This window comes from Castanea sativa, chromosome 3 (assembly GCF_040712315.1).
Source record: "Castanea sativa cultivar Marrone di Chiusa Pesio chromosome 3, ASM4071231v1".
NCBI lineage: Eukaryota > Viridiplantae > Streptophyta > Magnoliopsida > Fagales > Fagaceae > Castanea > Castanea sativa.
Genome location: NC_134015.1, coordinates 50,540,993 through 50,566,016, shown reverse-complemented (window position 1 = coordinate 50,566,016; position 25,024 = coordinate 50,540,993). Strand labels below are relative to the sequence as shown.

The 25,024-nt window shown below is 36.1% G+C and overlaps 2 protein-coding genes across 5 annotated transcripts; one reads left to right on the top strand and one right to left on the bottom strand.

Annotated features, from left to right (window-relative positions):
- Positions 1 to 3,605: 3,605 nt before the first annotated feature.
- On the top strand, positions 3,606 to 15,686 carry LOC142628016 (paired amphipathic helix protein Sin3-like 4). Of its 3 annotated transcripts, none has more exons than XM_075801946.1 (24): positions 3,606 to 4,107; positions 4,246 to 4,406; positions 4,886 to 5,041; positions 5,164 to 5,350; positions 5,426 to 5,524; positions 5,627 to 5,794; positions 5,880 to 6,201; positions 6,740 to 6,876; positions 8,760 to 8,835; positions 8,914 to 8,943; positions 9,136 to 9,440; positions 9,531 to 9,685; positions 10,057 to 10,184; positions 10,299 to 10,553; positions 10,959 to 11,663; positions 11,808 to 11,878; positions 12,259 to 12,909; positions 13,008 to 13,108; positions 13,208 to 13,346; positions 13,451 to 13,603; positions 13,685 to 13,848; positions 13,928 to 14,039; positions 14,193 to 14,367; positions 15,402 to 15,686. In XM_075801946.1, exons 2-23 carry the CDS (start codon positions 4,333 to 4,335, stop codon positions 14,337 to 14,339), a joined length of 4,335 nt encoding a protein of 1,444 aa, XP_075658061.1. In that variant the 5' UTR covers positions 3,606 to 4,107; positions 4,246 to 4,332; the 3' UTR covers positions 14,340 to 14,367; positions 15,402 to 15,686. The 3 variants fall into 3 exon arrangements, with proteins under 3 accessions (XP_075658061.1, XP_075658062.1, XP_075658063.1); XM_075801947.1 differs by lacking the exon at positions 15,402 to 15,686 and adding an exon at positions 14,617 to 14,756; XM_075801948.1 differs by lacking the exon at positions 8,914 to 8,943.
- Positions 15,687 to 17,615: 1,929 nt separating this feature from the next.
- Positions 17,616 to 24,769, bottom strand: LOC142628017 (DExH-box ATP-dependent RNA helicase DExH15 chloroplastic). Of its 2 annotated transcripts, XR_012842971.1 has the most exons (10): positions 24,206 to 24,769; positions 23,892 to 24,067; positions 23,666 to 23,779; positions 23,011 to 23,119; positions 22,831 to 22,917; positions 21,458 to 21,576; positions 20,792 to 20,972; positions 18,384 to 20,665; positions 18,063 to 18,282; positions 17,616 to 17,891 (listed from the first exon to the last, which is right to left on the bottom strand). XR_012842971.1 is itself a non-coding variant. In XM_075801949.1 (8 exons), the coding sequence occupies exons 1-8, from the start codon at positions 24,731 to 24,733 to the stop codon at positions 18,410 to 18,412; spliced, it is 3,570 nt and encodes a 1,189-aa protein (XP_075658064.1). In that variant the 5' UTR covers positions 24,734 to 24,769; the 3' UTR covers positions 18,142 to 18,409. The 2 variants fall into 2 exon arrangements, 1 of the variants encoding a protein (XP_075658064.1); XM_075801949.1 differs by lacking the exon at positions 17,616 to 17,891 and having other exon boundaries at positions 18,142 to 20,665.
- Between the last annotated feature and the right edge of the window lie 255 nt (positions 24,770 to 25,024).

Genomic DNA, 25,024 nt, shown 5'->3' with positions numbered 1-25,024 from the left:
TTATTTCTCTAATCTGATCAACACAAAATCACTTAATATCAACTCAAATCCCATTAGAAAATCCATCCCAAACCCAACTCAAAATCAAACCCAAAATCCACCAAAAAAAAAAAATCAACTCAAAATCCAAAATCAACTCAAAATCAAACCCAAAATCCCAAAATCCTTATGTTTCAATCATCTTCATCTTCTTCATCATCATCTTCTATGGAGTGTGAAAAAAAAAGAATAAAGAAGGAAATACGAAATAAAGAAATAAAGAAAAAAGATGAAAAAAGAGATGGGGAGTACCTCTGTGGATGGATGAGTTCTTGCAGAAGAAGAAGAAGAAAAAAAAAAAAAAAACACAAGAGGAAGTTGGAGAGCTCTGTGGAATGCTCTAGAGAATGGGAGAAGTGGCTGGGAAAAGTGAGGAAAGAAGGAAATAAAGGAAATGAGTTATACGTGGGTGGAGGAGAAAAAAAGAGTGGAAAAAAGAAAAAAGAAAAAAAAAGGGAAAGATAAGGAAATGCAGTAACGTGTGGAGGAGAAAAAAAAGATAAAAAAAAAGAAAAAGAAGAGAATGTTATTACAATATTTTTACAATATTTTTATAATAAATTTTAAGTGGTAAATTATTATTAGTAAATATTGGTGAGAAAAAAATAATTTTTATAGAAAGAAAAAAAAAATTTTAATAGTACGTTCAAATTTTAATCAGTATTAATTTTTATCACAATATTTTCACAATAAATCTTAAGTGGTAAGTTATTATTAAATAATATTGGTGAGAAAAAAATAATTTTTATAGAAAGAGAAAAAAATAATTTTAATAGTACGTTCAAATTTTAATCAGTATTAATTTTTATCACAATATTTTCACAATACTTTCACAATAAATCTTAAGTGGTAGGTTATTATTAGCTAATATTGGTGAGAAAAAATAATTTTTATAAATTTTTTTTTTTAATAGTATGTTCAAATTAAAATCAGTATCAATTTTTATCACAATATTTTCACAATACTTTCACAATAAATCTTAAGTGGTAGGTTATTATTAGCTAATATTGGTGAGAAAAAAATAATTTTTATAGAAATTTTTTTTTAATAGTATGTTCAAATTAAAATCAGTATCAATTTTTATCACAATATTTTCACAATACTTTCACAATAAATCTTAAGTGGTAGGTTATTATTAGCTAATATTGGTGAGAAAAAAATAATTTTTATAGAAATTTTTTTTAATAGTATGTTCAAATTAAAATCAGTATCAATTTTTATCACAATATTTTCACAATACTTTCACAATAAATCTTAAGTGGTAGGTTATTATTAGCTAATATTGATGAGAAAAAAAATAATTTTTTTAGAAAGAGAAAAATTGATTTAAGTATATGAAGTAGTTGATTTAAGTATGAAATAAACTCCCTTATATATACATTGTCCTTTTTGGTAATTTATCTCTTAAACTGCAACTTTTATAAATGCTAGCCAAACACTCAGCTTTTTTAAAAAGTACTTTTTAACAGCTTTTACCAAACACTCAGCTTTTTGAAAAATCACTTTTTCATTATGCACTTTTTAAAAACTCAACTTTTTCATTATGCATTTTTTCAAAAAGCCCAACTAAACTCACCCTAAGTGGATCATGGGTTGGGGGAGCCCTTTAGAACAATGGCTTGGACCAAACCCAAACCTGAGCATTATAGGCCTGATGGCCTAGGAAGGCCACATGATGACTCTAGTTTTCCTCCAAGGTAATTCGAGAAGTCCTCTACCAAGGAAAGATGAACAGTGTAACTGAGGATGATATCTCAACCCGAATTATTGCCGAGGACACAAGGAGAAGGACGCAGAACCCAAAACAACAATCACCTCCGCATTAATTAGATGTTCCTACCTAACGTTAGTCGTGTTGAATGATAAATGAACGGCCTAAACAGTAAAGACATCCCAAAAGTCTTCATTTATGATCAAAAAGTAGGAGAAGAAATGTCTTATAGGATTAGTTTCCTTTGACATCCAGTAAGATAATGAACAACTAGAAATGGAGGAAAAATGGAGATAAAAGGGAGACCTAACCCTCAGGACTCAGGAGGGGATTGGAGTTTGAAATGGGAAAATAGAGAGAAAAAACCTTGTAATAGTCTGACTATAATTTATGTATCTTGGCGAAAGCAAATTTTTAGTGAAACAATTTATTTGTTCATCTTGATCTTTAATCTTTCTATTTAATCCTCCCATTGTGGATTATCCTCTCATTTCATACAAATTAGCTGTGTTGATCATTTTCATTAGGTTTGTTATTCAATGTCAGTGTTTTTGACCCCTACAAAAAGTATGATGTTTGATATGTTCCAAAAAAAAAACTACGCTTTATTTTTAGATAATACTTTTCCCTAATAAATTGTACACGCATTCATAGTTACATATACAAACAATAATTTTTATGTATTTAAGGTTTAAATACACGAATTTGCATATAAATATAATTGACATAAAATTATGCTAGTATAATTGGAAATTTGGAATGATACTTGGTATTAGGTTGCAGTTCAATTACAAGGACACTTGGCACATAAAGTGCATTTAAATTTAATTTGAATGACTCAGCTTCACTTTTGTAGATTCTCCACACAAAAAAGAAAAAGAAAAAGAAGAAGAAGAAGAAGAGCTTCACTTCGCCGTTGATCAACCTGCAATTCCAGCTATTAATAGAGGCTGTTCTTGATTTCTTGTTGTCTTTTGTTGAGTTGGGCTCTACTGTTAAGCCCATCCATGCTCTTGAATGACCTTTACATCTGCAACAAGCTCAAAAGCCTCCTAAAGAAACTACTATAGTCCATCTCTCTGCTCAAGCCTTGCCTCAACTACATAGGCCAACCCAGAGGCCCATAACTCAGAAAGAGTAAAAAACACCAAGTTTCAACTCTTTGACCCAAAAAACAAGAAACCCATTTAGAATTGGGTAATGTTAGGCCCTGTTTAGCCCACCCCACTTTCACATTTGATAACAGCCACAATTCTAGATAATTATAAAACTCAAAAAAGTTGATTTAAAGAACTTATCTTATTAATCTACAAGCTTCCCTGGTGAGAACAAATTCTTATAATTAAGCAATTTAAAAAATTAAAAAAAAATTCAAAACCGAAATTACTAGTCTAAATCTAACTCCTTCATTTTTTTCTGGTTAAGTAAAATTATATTAAAGACTATTTTTTTTTTGTTTTAATTAAAAAGATAGAAGATTTACACCAAATTTCATCATTATCATTTTAGAAATTATTTAAAATTTTCCAATAAACAACCACTCGTACCAAATTATCCCCAACCTCCAAACTTGCCCTAACCCTAATTCCCCAAAACCGAACAAATTTTTCCAAATTCAAGAACCAATTTACGCAAATGCCCTTCCTTAATTTCCCTTATTCACCAAAATGCCACTATAGCCCTTTCCCAATTGGACCGTGTTCCCCACGCTCCAGTAAAATTCAAACAGATCCCTAATTTGCACACGTGGCATAAAATCAACCGCCTATAACCGGTAACCCATCCATAAGGTGACCGGGAAATACACGTCAAAAAAAATGACTTACCCTCCTTCCTTCCTCCAAAAAAGAAAAGAAAAAGAGTAGTGTTTCTGTGTTCTCTCCTCATATCTCCATATATATATAATATCACATTCTAAAACTCTCTCATTGTTTGTGTGTGTGTGTGTTTTTTTTTTCTCTCCCTTTGATTTCTGTTTGTTTTCCGAGAAAATTAGAGGAAAAGTTAAATTGGTTTTTAATCTTCGTATTCCCTCCATAAGAGAATCGCATACATAATCTTCACAAAAAAGAAGAAGACTCTACTAGTTTTCTCTCAAAGAGAGGCTTCGTTTTTTGTTTGTGACTTGTGAGAGAGGCTTTTTGTTGTATGCGGCGAGTGCGGCGAGTGCGCGATCTCTTCCTCTCGTTCAGTTTCGCTCAGTATGTGAATTTTGCGATGAGATAATATGAATCTCTTCGCTGCAAATTTCTCACAAGCCTTGCTTCATATTCAAGTAACGTAACGAAAAAAAATATCAAAAAAAAAAAAAACTAGGTTCAGTGTTTGTGTTTTGAAGTACGCGATCTGCGCTTGAGGTGAGGGTTGAATTTTCTTGTTTGTGTTAAATTTTTTGTTTTTGTTTTTGTTTTTTTTTTAGGTTTTGAAATTTTTTCGTTGTTTGCGGTTAGATCTGCTTTTGTGTTTTGTTGTGAATGAGCGAGTTGCTTTTGCAGGAATTTTGTTTTCAATCGGAGCTAAAAGCATGATTTGTTGAAGAAAGAGAGAGAGAGAGAGATAGTGAGTTTGTGTTTTGCTCAGAGATGAAGAGGTCTAGAGATGATGTTTACATGGCTTCTCAACTCAAGCGGCCTGTGGTTTCATCTCGAGGAGAAGCGTGAGTTTTTGTTTTTTTTTGAAATTTTTTTGTTTGTTTGTTTAGTTTTTGTGTATGTGTTTGATTATCGAAGTTTGATTATGTAAATGATGAGATTAAGCTTCTTAATCATTCAAGTTATGTGAATTTCTGTACTTTTTTTAGGGCAGTTGTGTGAATTTGGTTAGTTTATGCTTGTTTTTATTTTGTTCATCGATTAGTTTTTAAGTAAGACAGGTGAATTTCGTTTGACTTGATGATAAAAGATCAAGTTTTTTTTGTTTGTTTGTGTGTGGGTGTTATGGTGTGTGGATAGAGAAACTGAAAATAGCAAACGATGTACGTGTATCCATGCACACTTTTCTCATCTTTCCATGATGAGAGGGTTATGTTATGGAGATTAGGTTTTGATTTAATATGAAAATTTGTTATTTGGGTCTTGATCTAGTGGGAAGAGTTTGTGAATATTGAAATTTTGTTGGATTATTTATGTGTTGTAGGTCTGGGCAACCCCAGATGATGGGTGGGACAAATACACAGAAACTAACAACAAGTGATGCCCTATCGTATCTTAAGGCGGTGAAGGACATATTTCAAGACAATAGGGAAAAATATGAAGACTTTCTCGAAGTCATGAAAGATTTCAAGGCTCAAAGGTTCAATCATGATATACATTGTGCTTTAAAGTGGTGTTTTTTTGTAAAATTTTTCTTGGGGATGTGGATATACGTTATTTTACCTTCTTGTTAACTTGTAGTATATGTTATGTTGATTGTAGAATTGACACAACGGGTGTCATAGCAAGGGTAAAAGAACTATTTAAAGGGCATCGAGACCTAATTTTGGGTTTCAATACCTTCTTGCCAAAGGGATTTGAGATCACCCTCCCACTCGAGGATGAACAACCTCCTTCAAAGAAGCCTGTGGAATTTGAAGAAGCTATCAGTTTTGTGAACAAGATAAAGGTAGATAGCAATTCACAACTTTGTTCGAGGTGATGGTTTGCATTTATGTGTATTTAATGAATTCTCTGCCTGCAGACCCGATTTCAAGGCGATGATCACGTTTATAAGTCATTTTTAGACATTTTGAATATGTACAGAAAGGAAAACAAGTCCATAAGTGAGGTCTACCAGGAGGTGAGATTCTACCTGTCCCTTGTTATTGTGCTGCAACGTTTATTTTTTATTTTTGAAAATTTGATTATTGTTACTGATGATTATATCTTTTACCTTTTTCAGGTTGCTGCACTTTTTAAAGATCACCAGGACCTGCTTGACGAGTTCACTCATTTTCTTCCTGATAATTCAGGAACAGCTTCTGCTCAATATCCTCAATCTGGCAGGAATCCTTTGTTCCGGGATAGAAGCTCTGCCGTGCCCATAATGCGGCAATTGCATGTTGACAAGGTTTGTGTAGTTTTCTTTTAATCAAGTTGCCCTTCTGATTTCATGATTATTTGGCTAATATTTGGCTCATGAACATTTGTACCAGAAAGAAAGGACGATGGCTCCACATGACCGTGACCTCAGTGTTGACCGCCCTGATCCAGACCACGATAGATCTTTGATGAGAGTGGACAAAGAGCAACGAAGACGAGGTGAAAAGGATCGGCGAGAAGACAGAGATAGGAGAGAAAGGGAAAGGGATGATAGAGAATTTGACCATGATGGCAATAGGGACTTCAACATGCAACGATTTCCCCATAAACGGAAAGTTCCTAGCAGAGAACAATTGCATCAAGGTGGGGAAGGCGACGAGAACTTCGGAATGCGTCCTCTTTCATCCTCCTTTGATGAAAAAAGCTCTCTGAAAAGTGAGTGTTTGAGCTGTGTTTGATGCTATACTTGAGATTATAGTTTAAAATTTCCCCCTTGCGGCCATTCTCTAATTACCAACTATACATATGAAAGCTCTTTATCTCTTAACAATTTTTTTTTTTTTTTTGAGAAGCATCTCTTAACAAATTTATTAAATTATTGCAATGTGAATTCAGAATTTGATTTGGAAAAAGCAAGAATACTTTGTCCTTGCACAACAGCAACATACTATTGTTGTTGTTACTTATCTAACAAAGTTATAATTGTTGTTATTATTACTGCTGCTGCTGCTACTTACAAATTGGAGGATATGATAGTACACAGTATGCTTATAATGCTTCTTTAATATTTTTCTGAAATATGTTTGCTTCTTAGTATATCACTCCTATGATATCTTCCTTCCCATTCAACCTTAAATGCTTTGCTGAGACACTTGCCTTATTGTGTTTAGGTTTTTTCTCTTAGCTTTGTGTATTCTAACTCTCATATCATGTTGAGACTTTTGCTTCTTTAACTTGGCTTGTGGTCTGGCAGGTATGTATGGCCAGGAGTTTGCTTTTTGCGAAAAAGTAAAGGAGAAGTTACGGAACCCTGATGATTACCAAGAATTTTTGAAGTGTCTTCATATTTATAGCAAGGAAATAATTTCACGATCAGAATTGCAATCCTTGGTACGACTGATTCTACTAACAATTAAATTCACTAATTTTATCATCATCCCTCATTAATATAATTAAGTTATCAAGGATTTGTTATGATAAATATACATAATTCATATTACTTAGGAGAAAAAAATTGAGATTGTTAAATTATAAAACTACAAGCATTTGGATGGAGCTCTGTTTGCATGAAAGGACAGGTGTATCATGTTCATGCATAGCCTAACTTTAGTGTCTGGTGCCTCTCCAGCATACAAAAGCGTATCATGACACGCTGTTCTTTATCTCATGCCCAATAAGATGGATAGTCAAATTTGAGTTGGTCCCAAGCCAAAAGAGGGTAGACTTATATTGGGTGGACACTAAATTACCCAGAATACAGATCATGGTGGTATGCAGCAGGTTTATGGGAATACGTTGCAAGATCTTTTATGCGAGTATAAAGAATGATGAGAGTGTATTTGTATGAATCCTGTAATTGTTTCATCAGAAGTTGACAAGAATAACAGTCTCTAAGCTAAAAGGTGCTTAATTATAGGGTGGTTTTACTACAGAATTAATGATTAAATATTTTTTGATCATTAAAAAATGATGCCTTTTAAAAGGATAAAAATTGGAAGAAAATTTCTATTATCATAATCCATTTTTGGGTTCAAGTGATGCCAGACTGCAGTTCACCATGATAGGAGTGTACTATTCACTCTGGGCTGAACCAGTTTTGTGTTATAAATTTGTTTCCAGATTATGATAAATGTAAAGTTTTACATTTTTTTTGGTGGTTGCTTTTCTGCCCTAAACAATCAAAGCACACATTTTTATTTAGCAAAAAAAGAAGAGACATTATATTGTCTTGGTGTTTCTTGGTTTTAGATCTGGTTCTAGATGGAGGATAATGTTGATGGGTTAAGCATAGTTGATTTGTTATAAGATTTAAAGCAATTATTTAATGGTCTTACTGCAAGTCTCTGCATCAGCAAGTGAGGGCCTTTTTATGTGATATATTTTTGAGAAAGTGTTTCATGAGTGCATTGGATGGTTTCTTGTCAAATATAATTATGAAACAACTTTTTTTTTTTTTTTGTCTATATGAAAAACTTATCCTTTTATCTTAGCCTTGCATTGGATGATTACTTGTTGAAATTTTTTTGATCAAATCATTATGTTTTCATCATAAATGATACTTTTTTTTTTCAATAATAAGCAACATAATTGGAATGGATTTTAGGGATTTCCTTGAAAGGAAAGCCTTGAATTTGTTCGAAAAATGCAGTTTTGTATTTAGGATTTAATCTTTGCCATATTGCTTCAGGAATATAGGTTGTTTCATCTTGTTTCTTTTTTAGTGCATATGGAGTGTTATCACTGTTGCTGGGAATTGGGGATTGGAAAGTATTTACACTGCATAGAATTTTAGATGTCAATTTATTTTATTTATTTTTTGCTGAGTGATGTGATTTATGATAATTGGTTGTAAGCGCAGCATGTCATGTGAGATTGAAAAAAATGCAAGACTTCAATGTTTCAAATAATAATTGAGACCTTTTATAGTCTTGCCTTTAGATGGAACTTAAAAAAGTCTTACAAACACTTTCAAGACACTCCCTCCCCCCCTCCAAAAAAAAAAGGGGAAAAAGAGAAAAAAAAAATTCTAAGAAAGATTTCTTTCCTTGTATTTCTGGCTTTCAGAGGTGCATTGTTATTTGATTTGGTTTGCTAGGCCGGTGTTGCTAACAGTCTTGATTGCTTTAGAAAAACTTTTGGATTAACTTGACTGTATGCTCAACACTTTTAATAATCTTGAGAGTAACACAACCTACCTAATTTATTATCCCTTTGACTTACTAAGAGGAACATGAATACATTCAATAATTTATTGAAACTTTGGCTTATGTCAGGTGCAAGATTTACTTGGAAGATATCCGGAACTTATGGATGGATTTAATGATTTTTTGGCTCGTTGTGAGAAGATCGGTAACTTTTTAAATTAATGTTTACCTCTTCTGGTTTCTGTGTTGTTAACTTTGTTTCTAATCATGTCCTGCACTGCAGATGGACTCCTTGCTGGTGTCATGAGTAAAAGTACGTAAAGTGATTTGTTCCCCTTTTGCTATCCTTAGGCTAGATGCAGTTTGTTGTGGGAGTTGTTTTTGAGTGGAGTTGCTTCTCAATAGAAGCTTTTTAGATGCAATGCTTAAATTATTGGTAGATGCATTATGATTTTCTCAAACATCATGTCTGGTCTTTAAAGTTAACTAAAACTATTCGTTGCAGAATCATTGTGGAATGATGGTCATATACCCAGATCAGTAAAGCTGGAGGAGAGGGACAAAGATCGAGATCGTGAGAGGGATGATGGGGTTAAAGATAGAGACCGTGAAAACCGAGAAAGGGATAGGCTTGAAAACCGGGAAAGGGATAGAGTTGACAAAAGTGCTGCCTTTGGCAATAAAGACATCGGGAGTCATAAGGTGTCTATATTCCCCAGCAAGGATAAGTACTTGTCAAAGCCTATTAATGAACTTGACCTATCTAATTGTGAACGGTGCACTCCCAGTTACCGTCTGCTGCCAAAAAATGTATGCACCACTTTTCATTGATTTAATAATTTTAGGAGATTCCAATACTTTTAACTTATGTATTTATGTAGTCGTGTCTCAATGTTGCAGTATCCAATACCTTCAGCTAGTCATAGAACAGACCTTGGTGGTCAAGTATTGAATGATAATTGGGTGTCTGTCACATCAGGAAGTGAGGATTACTCTTTTAAACACATGCGCAAAAACCAATATGAAGAAAGCTTGTTTCGATGTGAAGATGACAGGTTAGAGCTTGCCTGGAGTTTTTCTTTCCATTTTGATTTAATTTATAGGTGACTTGAGGTAAGCTGGGATTGTGTTTTTATTTATGCTCTCATTTGGCTTTAGCGGCTCTCTGGTTCTAGCCGCCTAGTTTGTCATGTTTGAGTGGATTCCAATCTATTGATCTCTTTTATGCAATCAACCCCCTTTGAGAATGTGTTTTATTGCTTAAACCCAAGTTTGGCAATACCTTATTGATTGGGAGCTTTGACATGGATTAATATTCAATATTCTGTTTATCAGTTATCTTGAAATAGTTGCTGGAAATGGAATATTCAATATTCTGTTCATAATGGCTCTCGCAGTTGGTGATCTTTTGTAATTATGTTGGCAGGTTTGAGCTTGACATGTTGTTAGAGTCCGTGAATGTTACAACTAAGCGTGTAGAAGAATTACTGGAAAAGATTAACAATAACACAATCAAAACGGAGAGTCCAATTCGTATTGAGGAACACTTCACAGGTTAAAGTCTGATTACTGATTGATGGATTCCAGCGGATATATTATGACATAGAAGCTTATTCTCAGATGTTTTCTGTTTTCTGATGGGAGTTTTCTTTCTTGTCTGTTCATCAGCACTGAATCTCAGGTGCATCGAACGTTTATATGGTGACCATGGGCTTGATGTGATGGATGTGTTGAGGAAAAATGCACCTCTTGCTTTGCCAGTTATACTAACACGCTTGAAGCAGAAACAAGAAGAGTGGGCAAGATGTCGTTCTGATTTTAATAAAGTTTGGGCTGAAATTTATTCGAAGAACTATCATAAATCGCTTGATCATCGTAGCTTCTATTTCAAGCAACAGGACACAAAGAGCTTAAGCACAAAAGGTAATATTCACCTTGATGTTTCAGCATCTTGACATATTTTAAGTTTGTAAGTACAAATCTTCTTATGTTTAATGTTCATGATATGCTATATGCTGAAATAAATACTGACTACCGATGAGCACACTTAATAACTAACTTACCTTCTAATTTAATTGCGTATTTTTTCCCTCTCCTTGCTGGGAACATAAGCTTTGGATGTGCTAAATTGGATTAGTGTGCGATCCAATAATATTGTTGTTAGTTGTGATCCAAAAAAATTGGCAGATACTATAGAAATGGAAAATGACTGATTTAGCAGGTTATATAATTATTTCAAGAACAATGGACTCATCCAATTACCATAGGACATCCTGATACAACTTATGTTATTCAGTTCTCATGGTTTATTTGTTATGTGGTTTACAGCCTTATTGGCAGAGATTAAAGAAATTAGTGAGAAGAAGCGCAAGGAAGATGATGTGCTTCTTGCTATCGCTGCTGGAAATAGGCGACCAATTATTCCAAATTTGGAATTTGAGTACCCTGATCCAGACATCCATGAAGATCTGTATCAGCTCATTAAGTATTCATGTGGAGAAGTTTGTACGACTGAACAGTTGGATAAAGTTATGAAGATATGGACAACCTTTCTGGAACCCATGCTTGGTGTACCTTCTAGACCTCAGGGTGCAGAGGATACTGAGGACGTTGTAAAGACAAAGAATAATGCTGTCAAAACTGGTGCTGCAAGTGTTGGGGAGGGGGATCTTAGTCCTGCTGGTGGTGGTGGTGGTGCTACTGCTGTGAATTCCAAACAGTCAAATCCTTCAAGAAATGGAGATGAAAATATTCCGCCTGAACAGTCAAGTTCTTGCAGGTCCTGGCAAGTAAATGGGGATAATGGGGTTAAAGAAGATAGCTCTCTTGATGCAGAACGCATTGCACGTAAAAGTGATACGTTCTGCAGCACCCCGCAACAAGGTAAAGCACAAGTCAATGCATCTATGGCTGATGAAATATCTGGAGTCAGCAAGCAAGATAATTCCAATGAACGATTTGTCAATTCAAATGCATCACTTGTCACTGCTGTGGAGCTAAGTAATGGACGAACGAACATAGAGAACACATCAGGTTTGCAGAATGCTGTAAACTAGTTTCGTTTGTTTTTATTTACACAATTATCTCTCTTGAATTTGTCATTGCTACTAGTCTATCTGATTTTCCAAGTTCATTTTAATATGCTTTCTGAGATAAATTTTGTTTTTTGGTCGCAAGGGCTTAATGCTACTCCATCCAGACCTAGTAATGTTGCTGTTGAGGGTGGGGTCGAGGTACCCTTATCTGAGGTATGGCTAACAGTGTTAACTGTCCTTAATTTAACATTTCAGGTTTATGTATTCTCCCTTGGCCATTACATTGGTTTGGTTTTGCCTATGGATTCCTATTGGTCCCATATTTGGACTTCTACTTGAAAAGAGGTGTTTAGTTAGATAAAAAAATTTAATGATCTTTTTATTGCTAGTGTAATTTCACTAATTACAAAATATATGGTCAGCACTAAGCTTTTAGTAAATCATTGACGAGTTTGACTGCCAAGGCTTATTACTGATGTGGTTGATTATTGGGCATGGTGCTGGGTCTTCGATCTTGATGGTTACAAATATCATTATGAATATGCACTTAGAAATGTTTCTTTTCTTTTCTTTTTTCCCGATTGATCCTATAGGGTGGTGATTCAACAAGACCAATTATATCCACAAATGGGGGAACATCAGATGGTGTCAAAGTTAACAGATACCATGAAGATTCTGTTGGACACTTTAAAGTTGAAAGAGAAGAGGGTGAATTGTCTCCCAATGGAGATTTTGAGGAGGATAATTTTGCAGTTTATAGGGATGCTGGTCTGGAGGCTGTGCATAAATCAAAGGATGGTTCTGTAAGCAGGCAATATCCAACCAGACACGGAGAAGAAGATATGTGTTGTGGGGAGGCAGGGGGAGAAAACGAAGCTGATGCTGACGATGAAGGTGAGGAAAGTGCTCCTAGGTCTTCAGAGGACACTGAGAATGCTTCCGAGAATGGGGATGTATCAGGAAGTGAGTCTGCTGATGGTGAGGACTGTTCTCGCGAAGAGCATGAGGAAGATGGAGACCATGATGAACATGATAACAAGGCTGAGAGTGAAGGTGAAGCCGAAGGCATGGCTGATGCACACGATGTTGAAGGGGATGGGACATCATTACCATATTCAGAACGTTTTCTACTTACTGTGAAGCCTCTTGCGAAGCATGTCCCTTCAGCGTTACATGAGAAAGAAAAGGATTCTCGGGTTTTCTATGGAAATGACTCTTTCTATGTGCTTTTAAGGCTTCACCAAGTAAGGCTCATAATATGTTAATATGGTTTATGTTTTTGGTGGCTTTCCAAATTTTGTGAATGAATGTCATTGAGACTGTATTTCACTTAATATGACAGACATTGTATGAGAGAATTCAATCAGCAAAGGTTAATTCGTCATCAGCTGAAAGGAAATGGAGGGCTTCAAATGATTCAAGCCCTACCGATCTTTATGCCAGGTAGTTTAGCTTTATTTATTTATTTATTTTTTAAATGCAAATCAGACATAAATGTCGGTACCTATTAATTAGGAATGCTTTATGTTTTTGGTGGTACAGGTTCATGAATGCACTATACAATTTACTTGATGGTTCTTCGGACAATACAAAATTTGAGGATGATTGTCGAGCTATTATTGGAACTCAGTCATATGTTTTATTCACATTAGACAAGCTGATATATAAACTTGTTAAACAAGTAATACATGATTACATTTTTTTTTTTTTCAAGTCGTCCCTTCTTTCTTCCCCTTACCTTATTCCATCTGACCTATAAGAATAAACTGTATGCATTTGCTTCAGCTTCAAACAGTTGCCACCGATGAGATGGACAACAAGCTTCTCCAACTGTATGCATATGAAAAATCAAGAAAACCTGGACGATTTGTCGACATTGTTTATCATGAAAATGCCCGTGTTCTACTTCATGATGAGAACATATACCGCATTGAATGTGTAGGTCTTCAGTGATTTTGCTTCATTATCTTTCTTGAATAAGCTCTCTTTTTTAATAGAGCCTAAAAATTTGTTTTGCAGTCATCTACGCCAACCAGTTTGTCTATTCAGCTTATGGACTATGGGCATGATAAGCCTGAAGTGACAGCTGTTTCCATGGACCCTAATTTTTCAGCATATCTACACAGTGACTTCCTCTCGGTTGTCCCAGAGAAGAAAGAGAAGTCTGGGATCTTCTTGAGGAGGTATGTGAGTAATAGGGGAAAATGATTTTCAGTGTCCAGTTGAGTGGTCATAGCTAATGATGCCTGCTGCTGTCTGTAGGAATATTCACAAATATGCCAGTGGCGATGAATTTTCTACCACATGCCAGGCAATGGAAGGGCTTCAAGTTCTCAATGGATTAGAGTGTAAGATAGCTTGCACTTCGTCCAAGGTAGGGGACATAAAATTCATTTCTTGGTTATGTTGTACTAATGATAATAATGTTGTGTGTTCAGTTAAGAGTCATAGGTTTTTGCATGTTTTCTGGGTTTTCTTTTTTTCCTGAACTGCCATTTTTTTAATTCACAAATTTTGTACATGGTAGGTCTCATACGTTTTGGATACAGAAGACTTTTTGTTCCGGGTGAAAAAGAAAAGGAAATCTTACAACTCTTGTAATGACCAGGCAAAGTCTTTGAGTGGTGGTTCAAGTAGAGTACAACGATTTCACAGACTGCTTTCTAGCTCATAATGACTTCCTGTGACCCTACGTAGATATGGTATGTCCCTTTATTTTTATGAATCTGTTGTGCTTATAGTTGATACCCCATTTTTATAGAACATGTGCCTGATGTGGATATATCTATTACTATGATTTAGCTTTTAGTATGGGTATCTTCTGTTTTTTCCATTGCTGTTTTTTATTTCACCTACATCCTAAAACCACCACTGTTGTTGTGGTTGAAATCTGTGTGTTATTGTGTTACACATGCATTCGGTGTTCTTACTTTCCACCTTGCTCTTACTAGGGAAAGTGGTGCTGTTTTGAGTTAGAGCTCATTGGCATTGTTGTGGTCAAAACGATGTCTTGTGTTCTTCCTCCGGTGTCTTGGAATGGTCTCTTGCGTATTTGGCATTCAACATTGGAGGATGTGTTTTTGTGTTTGTGTCTCTCTTAGAGAGAGAGAGAGAGAGAGGTCATACCCAGGAGCTATTCTAGGACCATAACTTTTCGTATGACTTTGCCACAACTCTGATGTGGTAGATTGAGTGGTTGTTTATTATTTTCACATGAATCCACTACTACTGTGAGTGGTTGTTTATTATTTTTACACGAATCCGCTACTTTTTGTCCGTCACTCACAATCTACCACAACGTTGTGGCAAAGTTGTGGCTCAAAAAGTTGTACTCCTAGATTTTCTCCCAAGCTCTCAAAGCTCCCACTTTTGTGGGATCTGGGAGAGATGATGGTAGGTAGTTGTACCCGAAATTTTTTTTAGAGGTGCTTTTCTGGTGTATTATATATATATATATATATAGAGAGAGAGAGAGAGAGAGAGAGAGAGAGAGAGGGGGGGGGGGGAACAAATGCATGAGTTTGGTGTTGGGGTTGGAGACTGGGCATGGGGGTTCTATTGTAAGACTACTGTTTATTCTGAACTGTGCATGTCGTTTGTAGTGAGTGCATGGACTGCAAAAGGTCAGTTTGGTTCCATGTGTGTGAAACTGCTGTTCATTTAATTTTTCACTCATTTTCTGTTGTTCAAATAGATGTTAATGTCTTGATGTGATTCAAATGTTTCCGACTTTCAGTGACTTTTTGCACGCATTACTTACTCTGGCTTTGGCGCCCGGGTTTGAAAGATTGCAGCGCCACGAAGGAAAAAAAAAAGCTTTCGTGGAATCATCTTTCATGTATTCTTATATTTCTATCTCACCAACCGAATAAAGAAAATGAGGAGGCTGACATGGCTCAACGGTTGTAGTATACTACTGTATGTTTTTGAAGTTTTAGCCGCAAATTATGTAAATAGAGGTAAAATTTGTGATATATACTTGATATGCATTGTTTAATTCATTCATCGTTATTCTTGTTAATCTTTTTCCACCTACAGATGATTTGATTCTTTTTTTGTGGGGGGGGTGCTTTATTGCTGCACTTTCTTGGGCTGCCATTCCTAGTTCTAACGGATTTTTTAAAAACTAAATTAGCGAGAACGTCCAGGTGCAATTACCATTTGGTCTTAACTATTCATTTAATTTTATCTGGGTACCTAATACTGTTCCACAATAGTTTTATCGAAAGTCCAAGGCATTTTTGAAAGTCGTAAACAGCTCATTCTAGCCAGGAGCTCGAGTGCGTGATTGTGGAAATCTTTTATGTTCAACGTTAAACAAGTAGTTGCCTTAACAAATTAAAAATACCAACTGCCCTGATCCATTAAATATAGAATTGATCTAAGGATAAATGGACTGCTAATTCATTTCGAAATAGCATACCAAAATAGGCCAGCTCACGGCAATACTTGAAGTCACCTAAAATTATCATCTGAAAAACAAAAGCAAAAGCTTTCAGCATGAGAAAAAGGAATCTAATATGATGAAATACAGGGAACATATCTGCTACAAAGAAATGCTTTACAATTAAGGCTGACCCAGTACAAACACCCTCCCTCCAATAATGAGATCTAAGAACTAGAATTGCTCCACTGGGCGTGTAGTGCATCTCACCTGTCTTTAAAGATTCCATTGTTTTCAAAAAATATAATGCCAAGTCAAAATATTGTTGCAGCAGGGGAAAAATCTGCTTTACCTCATTTATTAATAAAGTAATAAACTCGTATGCACATAAATAAGGAGAGTGAATAAATGATAGTCTATAAGTGTTGAAAAACTCAAAAACATAATGCAAGTTAAAATCAGGAGAGCAAGAATGGCGATTTAATCAAGGACAACATCCCAAGCCTCCTTACCACTCTCTGGTGCATTTGGCTCCACAAGAAAAAGTATAATATTTGGGGGGAAACAACCAAATGCCATGGAAACATTGCTAACCTTGAAATCCTCGATAATCCCAATGGAGGTGTAATTGCCTCAGCACAAAGGACAATCACCCAACAGCAGACAGCTTAGCTGTACCAAAAGAGTGGCAGCTCATCGTGCAAGTAGAAGCAGATAGAAACACGCACACTGGAAGGAGAGGCATAGCATGTATTGTAAAAGACACAACGGGGTCCCAGGTTTTTAAAGGAGGGCAGAGTATCAAAGCAAAGGATCACAAGGTTGCCAGACTAGAGTAGCAATCAGACAAGCAATGATCAAGGCAAAAACTATGGGCTGAACAGAATGATCATCCTTGTTAGCAGCAATGAAATCCAACAGCTCTGGCAGCGGAAAGGTCACTGGCCATGCTGGACTGAGGCGTATGTTGAAGACATAGAGTACAACACACAGCAAGCCAACATCCAGACTGTTATTTTAAAAGTGCCCCATATAGTTTTAACCGAGCACAGGAAAATGGCTGCATCAATAGCAAAACAATTTCCTAATTTTTTTATGGGCTGTAAGCCTGTAACTAACCTTAATCTTATTTAAACATCTTTGCTTGATATGAAAAAGAAAAAAGAAAAAAAAAAGAAGTGTCCTATGCTAATCCAAGAGTCTTGGGGTGAACTTTGAGAGTCCACTTTAGGGCTGTCATTCTCTCCTCTCTCTCAAATTAACCCAAACACACACACAAGAAAAAAAGATGAAGAGTAACAGAACATATTGGCCATATGACAACCATTGGAAAGCTCTAGGATTTCTTTGAGAGAGGGCAAGAGATTGCAAAACAGGAATGAATGGGAAGAAACTTACGGAAAAGGAAGAGGGTGGAGGGAAAAAAGAGGAAGAGAGTGCCTTTACTTTGTTTAGTTGGGTGGTAAGGAAGAGGAAAGGTTCCTTTCTCTTCCTGCCTAACATTTTTTTCCCTCTTAAATTTGGAAGACATGAAAGAATGAAGAGAGACTATTCAGCTAAAAAAAGTAGAAGAAGTGATAGACTATGTTTAATTTTCCATAATCATAATTATCTTTCCATTCAATTTCCTGTAAACAGCCAAACCCCTAAAGAAAAAATAACCTTACTTTCCCTTCCCCCTCTCCCTTTCCATTTCTCTTCCACCTCTCTCTCCATTTTACCAAACATAGCAGTAAAGACACTAATAACTGTATCATCAAAAATGGCTGTCTTGAAATGTCCCCTTTCACTTACAAGTAGCAAGTAAGTTTGCATCTTCAGCTGACAGCATTTGGGAATAGTCTGGCCAAAGGACCACTTCCATATATCAGAAGAAAATTAAAATTGCACTGACAAAACATTTGACAAGTGTGACAATATCATTGCACTAAAAAATTAGATTCAAGAAGTGAAACTCAAAAGAATCTAAGAACCAACACAGATTTCTGTATTTTAACTGAGTCTAAAATTTACCTGGTCTTTAAAAATTAGCAAGTAGCAAACAATGCACAACCCTGGCAGTGATGTATATCTGAGTAGTTGCATTTGTGCAGCCAACATTCCTTTTGGGGTTGATGGGTACAAAATTCAGTGTCGAAGGCTTCCCTTTACTGGGAATCAAACATACAGTATAAATGGGCCTTTTGCTGGTAGTACACGTGTAACATGAACCACATGTCACATATAAGTGAAGCTGGTTCAGGGCACCAAAATTTGAATTGAATTCATTAAATTGATCTACAAATGCTTTAGAAAATTTTTGATCCTATAGGAAAAAAAAGGTGCAAATTTTACCAATACTGTTTAGCAGCATTAGGACATTATCCAGCCAGCTCACTGATTGGTGGACGATCCATGACATTGGATGCTGCCTTTGCATTGCTTTGCAGCAGTGTATCGATATCAGGCAATTTAGGAATCTGAGCTAATATATCAATAGTCCGTCGTAAGAGGCGTGCTAGATCTCCTTCATCCATTGCACAATCCATCATCATTTCCCTCCAAGTCAACCCAGATGCCCAGGCTTCAACCATACCTGAAAATTGGCTATCCAGACAGCATGATATATTTACCCCGTGTTTTTCTTGAAGTTGCAAAAGGGAGTTTCTTTGCTCATCCAAGAAGTTGACTACATTGATTACAGTTGTGGAAGGTTCATATATATAGCTGTTATTTTTCCAAGGACGAACTTTAATACCTTCAGAAACCAAACTTGCACAAACAGCGGCAAGTTGTGCAGGCTTTAGGTTTAGCAGGATTTTATTTCGGAGAACCATTGCTAGCCAAAGTTCATTTTCTCCTCGAATTGCAGCTGCAGTTTCACCAAGAGGAAATATTACATGTGTATTGATATCCAACGTCCTGGTTTCATGTATTACATTGCTGATCTGCACAAACTCCTTCCAACCAGATGGTTCAATCTGCTCTATTCGATTAGTCAAACGTTTTGATCTAGTCTTCAAGCGTTTAATCTTTTCCTCCGTAAACTTGGTCATGTCTATGATTTTCTTATATTCTTTAAAGCCTTTTGAACGTGCTATCTTTTTCTTCAAACGTGCAACTTTATTTCTTTGTTCCTTATAACGTTCTACAGCATCATAGTACGGTTCTGACATTTGTAACAGCTCATCACTTTCAGAAAGACTACTCAAAACTGGCACATTTAAACTCCAAGACCATGTCTCTAGAGATCCCTCCATCCGCCATAAACAGCCAAGTTCAGAACCAGTAAGCTTCTCCCACTTCATTTCCTCCTTATCGAGAAGCATCCTCATAATTTCCCGAGGCAAAGCATCCCCTTGAGCTAGGGCAATGTTAGGAAAGCCTGTCCTGTAAATTGTTTTGATCCATTTTTCAGTAAATACATACCATGTGTTATCTGAACCAAGGGCCACATAATACGATGGTTCAACATCTAGGTTCACTTGACAATCATTAACATTTGAATCTGTTTTAACAACGTTTAGTGCAAAAGAATCATCAGCAGAAACCATGTTCTTAAGTTTTGAACCGTCGAGTGAGTCAACCTTCCCCAAATAAACAGCAGGGAGAGAGTGCTCAACTCCTTCGGAATCTTTATAGTGCAGGCACAAAAAAGGTAGGTTTCCATTTTCAAACTCCTTTAGAAGAGGTTTCAGAGCAGAAATTCTCTGCAATTCCATACTTTTTCGCAGTTCTGTTCGAAGACGTTTTTCTGCCCTCAATTCTTCCTGTAGATCTGCAATCTCCTTATACGCTGCCTCTGATAAAAGCTTCCTGCTCTTTCTATCTATGGCGTCATCACTAACTTCTAAAGTCAGCATCTCTATCTCTTTCTCTATTCTAGTAAGCTCCTCTTTTGCAGCAAGCATAACATTGCTGCCAACATAGTTTCCAAAACTTTGCTCAACTAACTTCCTAGCTTCTTCCAAAGTACGTCCTTCTTGTATTTCTTTCATGCCATCTGATTCATTTAATCTGCCAATAATTTTTGCACCTGCCAGAAGATTCAGCACCATACCATATGAAGCAGTAAACTGCGAAACAAGAGGTTCGATTCCAGCAAATAGAAGCTTGCAGCACTCTTCAGCACCTTCATTAGGAGTCTGAATAAGCACTACATGACCCCTTTCATCAGTGCCTCTACGTCCAGCACGCCCTGCCATTTGAAGCAGTTCATTTGAGCGTAATTGGATTCGCCCACTATCACTTCTCTTGCTAAGGGATGAAATAACAGCTGTCCTAGCAGGCATATTGATTCCAGCAGCAAGCGTTTCTGTAGCAAAGACAACCTTCACAAGTCCTCGCTGAAACAGTTCTTCTATGAATGATTTCCACAATGGTAGACAGCCAGCATGATGCGCAGCAACCCCTTGCAGCAGTCCTTTTACAGCAGTCTCCCTGACAGCATCAGGATACTTAATGCGGAACCTCTTCAAGGCTAGTTCAACCTCACTCGTCTCACACTCATCTAAGAGCTTGCAATCTTCAACATACTGAACAGCTGCATCACATCCTTTCCTGCTAAAAATAAACCAAATTGCTGGCAGCATGTCCCTTGCCTTAAGCTGAAATAATGTGTCAATAACTTGAGGAACCTGAAAATTAATTCAGGAAATTTACAAGTCAGGTAGATAATGAAAATATACAATAAACCCATACAAATTAAATTCCTTCGAACACACACAGATATATGTCAGAGAACTGATGCAATGAACCCATACTTGTGAACGCCTAATATTATTTATGTCATTCTTTGAAAGAGGAGGCTGTCCAGACGTGGTATCAAAACTGTCATAGCTCATATCACTTCCACGCTTTTTTGAATTTCTTCTTCTAGACCCATCATCCTTGTGAGATTTAACTCCTGAAGCATTAAGTTGTAGATAATTGAGTGACAGCTTCCTGTTCCAATTTAGAAGAAAGAAAATGAAAATGGTTGAAAATAGTAAGTCCCCACTACAGTGTTCAAAGAATAGGTTGAAAGGAGGGAAGTAGCGAGGGGATGACATAAAATATTAAGAAGGGAAAATCAAAGACAATATTCTTCATATAGAATACCATATATTTATGGTAAATTTGAACCAAACCTCACTCTTTCATCAAGAATGTTTAACTGAATAACCATTGGCAAAATATAATCTGTGATATCAGTACAAGCATTGCTGTATTTAGTTAAAACATGCTATTTAGAAAAGAAAGAAACCAAAGCAACTAGTCTAACAAAAAAAAATACCAACTAGTCTGTGCTACACAGAGCCCCCAAAAATTTACATAAGAAGATAAAATAAAGGAGTTAAAGACATCCCTACTCTTGTATTCATCTAGAGAAAACTATAAGTTAGAATATTAATAGAGTGATAGAGGATTATTAAAAAAAAAAAAAAAACCTATTCATCCGAGTTCCTTTCTCATCCAGAAGAGGTAACAAAGAGGTCTTCATAGAGAAATGCCAAGTCAATGGAACTGGTCGCTTTGATGATGTTACCAACTCTGTTTTGCCATGAATCTGGAAACAGGATGAAATTAGAAAAAGTTGATCCTCTCACAAGTCTATACATCACTCATCCCAAGATAATTTAGAAACCAATGCTGGCATCAGTAAACAAGCAGAAGAGAAAGAAAGTCAATAACTTATGTATTAAGATTTTCTGAGAACACAAGCCCAATAGGGAAATCAATATGTAATGACAATTTCTTATCATATATATGTGTGTGTGTGTGTGTGTAATGACAATCTGCTGATGCTGGAGTCAACCAATAATTGAGTGAGGGCATTAACAGCAAGAAATGACAAGCCATCAACCAACAAGGAATATAGGAGACAATTTTAAAGATCATGGGTCTAAGATCAGAAATATTTTCTCAATACATCAAAATTCGAGCTGCCTACTTCACAGAAAAAGCAGTGGAGATTATCTTGTGATTGTAATCTATAGGTTTTAAAATTGCAATCCTTTGACAAAAATACAGATAACTAATATATGATTGTGTGCGCGCAGAAACAAAAGAGGGAAAATAGTGAAAATTGGCATTGCTAACTCAAAATTCCTTCATTGTGCCAAATATTCAAAGAAACCCATCTCAGCTAACTCAATGTGAACCTTCGTTGTGTTTATTTACATTTCTGACAAATATGAGCCGCATCATGCATTATGGGTCTTTAGCCCATATTTTAAGATCAAATCACAAGAAGTCATTACCTAATGCATGAATAATATTCTCATGGCTATATCAGGTGTGATTTGTGTAACAGTCTTGTCTTTTTTTTCAAATGAAGAAAAGGAGCATATCAAACTGCTGGACAAGGCCATTTCATTTTGTTTTTAATATTAGATGGTGTCTTAACATGTTCCTAACATTCACTCACCACAAGAAAAAATCACCAAGAATTTCTTATTAAACAAATGCCATTCTTGATTCCAAGTAGTAAACAAAAAATTGTAGGAAGCCAAGAAGAGCCTTGTAGCTCAATTAGTACTTTCTGGTGTTTTCAAAGGAAATGTCTAGGGTTCAAATCCCCCCTCTCCCAACTATTGACTTATCCCAAAGAAAAAAAATAATAATAATAATAAAATCGTTGGAAACAGATTTGATGCTTCTATCTTGCTATCTCAACATTTGCCACCTGGTCTCACCATAACATTGATAATGAGACAACTCTCCAAAGGAATTCTAGCAGCTAACGTGTATCAATAAAGCATCATTACGATCCCACAAAGTCCGAAACATTAAGCCTAGGTCAGCTCATAGATAACAATACCTGACCAATCCAACCAGCAAGCTCATCTGGATTTGCAACTGTTGCTGACAAGCATATAAGTTGAACTTCTTTCGGGCAATATATAACCTGAAATAAATGATTACATTGTATGACAATAAAATGTGAAAACCAAATTTTGACAATAAATGAGATCTTGGGAGGGCAAAAAATTGTACTTACTATCTCTTCCCACACCGTACCCCGAGATATGTCGCTCAGATAATGAACTTCATCCAAAACAATCACATCAACATGGAAAAGTCCACTATCAGAAGAAATTTTTCCAACACTGCATGTGAAGACATAGTAAACCACCACCCTTGATTTCAACAATCAACTTTGCCAATGAATAACTAACTAATGGAACTCATAAATCTAGTTAATGAAAACAAACCATAACATTTTATTCTATAGCAGTTGAACTAACTGAAACCCACGATTATCCACTTAAAATTAATAATATATCTATATTTCAGCATTATTCACACCATTCATACACTCGGAATCCAATTTTATGTCGTGTTCAGTAATTCCCATAGGCTTCTATGATCAGAATTCGAATACTACATATAATTTACCTCTGATATAACATGTTGCATAAAATCTCTGTATTCATAAATCCCACTAGCATATGGTATGCATAAACCATAACATTTTTTCCTATAGCAGTTGAGTTACCTAGAACCCACAATTACACACTAAAACTTAAGGATTGTATCCATATTTCAGCATTACATCACGCCATTCATACACTCCGAATCCAATTTCTATCGTATTCACTAAGTAATTCACATAATCTGCTATGATCAGAGTTCAAATACTGCATATACTTTACCTCTGATACAACATATTGCGCAAAATCTCCGTAGTCATAATCAACACCTGAGCATCTTTATTCACTGCAGAGTCCCCGGTAAGAAGGCCGACATTGCTATCTCCAAAAGTCTCACTAAGACACCAAAATCATACTTATTAACACAATGCCATTAAATTACATTGCCAAAATTTTCGGTTTCTTCCAATTTGATTAACATGAAAAAAAAAAAAATGAACTTCTATACCGAAATTCGCGAAACTTTTGATTGGATAATGCCTTGAGTGGAGTTGTGTAGAAGATTCTCCTTCCCCTCGCGACCGTCGCCACTGCAGCCGCCTCGGCGATCAAAGTCTTTCCGCTACTCGTCGGCGCAGAAACCACCACCGATGAGCCTCTCAAGAATGCTTGTATTGCCAATCGCTGAACAAAAAATATATATATATATATATATATATATATATATATATATATATATATATATATCAAATCTCAAATTACATGAATGACTGAAACTTTAGGTTTTGTTTGAGATTTGAGAATTTTGAATTGGAAATGGACCTGGAATTTATCGATGCGAAAATCGTGAATCGAAGCGAGCTCATCGACGTCGATTATATCTTCGCCGAACAATTTCACTTCGTTGCAAAGCCTTTCCACTCTCTGCCACTTGAATTCCTCGTGCCGAGTAAGCACCTCCGTTTCTACGGCGGTCGAAGCTCCGCCGATTTCGTCGTCGCTCAGCTCGACTTCAACTCCAACTCCAACTCCGTCCGATACTTCGCCGGAAACGACGTCGTATTCATCGGCAGCCACGTCGTCATCGTCGTCGTCTTCGTCTTCTTCTTCTTCTTCCTCCTCCTCCTCCTCTTCCTCATCGTCGGAGAGTTGAGGTTCTATGGGGTAGAGTGAGCCCGGAGAGTTGAACGAGGCTTTAAATCGAGGTGAATTTGGAAGTCGTGTGCGAAGCGATTTGGGAGAACAAAACCCTAAGGTTTGTGAAGAAATGAAGGTTTGGGGAAAGAGAGTGGTTTTGTAGAGAGCTGAGGAGGTGAGAATGGAGAATGAGAGAATGGAGAGAGTGTTCATGGCGGGAGAGATACTTTCAGGGATTTTGGATGTACATTCGTGGCTATATTTATATGTTCAAATTATTATTGTGCTTGGATAATGTGTGCTGTTGGGACGAGGTCATTCGTCGTCGTTTTACGTTTTATTTTTAATAGCGAGTAAATATAAATGTGAGAACATTTATGATCACAATATTATAACAACTAATTATTTAGGATTTAATGTGAAATTTTTTTTTTTTAAATATTGTGAACGTAACACCTCTCAATAGAGATAAATCAAGGAAATGTTATTTGGGGGTCAAGCTTA

Excerpts from the sequence above, each read along its gene's own strand:
- LOC142628017 (XM_075801949.1), bottom strand. The coding sequence starts at position 24,733 with ATGAACACTCTCTCCATTCTCTCATTCTCCATTCTCACCTCCTCAGCT. Across the intron at positions 23,120-23,665 it reads CGCAATATGTTGTATCAGAG|TGTTGGAAAAATTTCTTCTG; the intron begins GTAAAGTATATG and ends CTTCACATGCAG. Across the intron at positions 22,918-23,010 it reads GTACGGTGTGGGAAGAGATA|GTTATATATTGCCCGAAAGA; the intron begins GTAAGTACAATT and ends CATTTATTTCAG.
- LOC142628016 (XM_075801946.1), top strand. The coding sequence starts at position 4,333 with ATGAAGAGGTCTAGAGATGATGTTTACATGGCTTCTCAACTCAAGCGG. Across the intron at positions 5,351-5,425 it reads GTTTTGTGAACAAGATAAAG|ACCCGATTTCAAGGCGATGA; the intron begins GTAGATAGCAAT and ends CTCTGCCTGCAG. Across the intron at positions 9,686-10,056 it reads TTTCGATGTGAAGATGACAG|GTTTGAGCTTGACATGTTGT; the intron begins GTTAGAGCTTGC and ends TTATGTTGGCAG.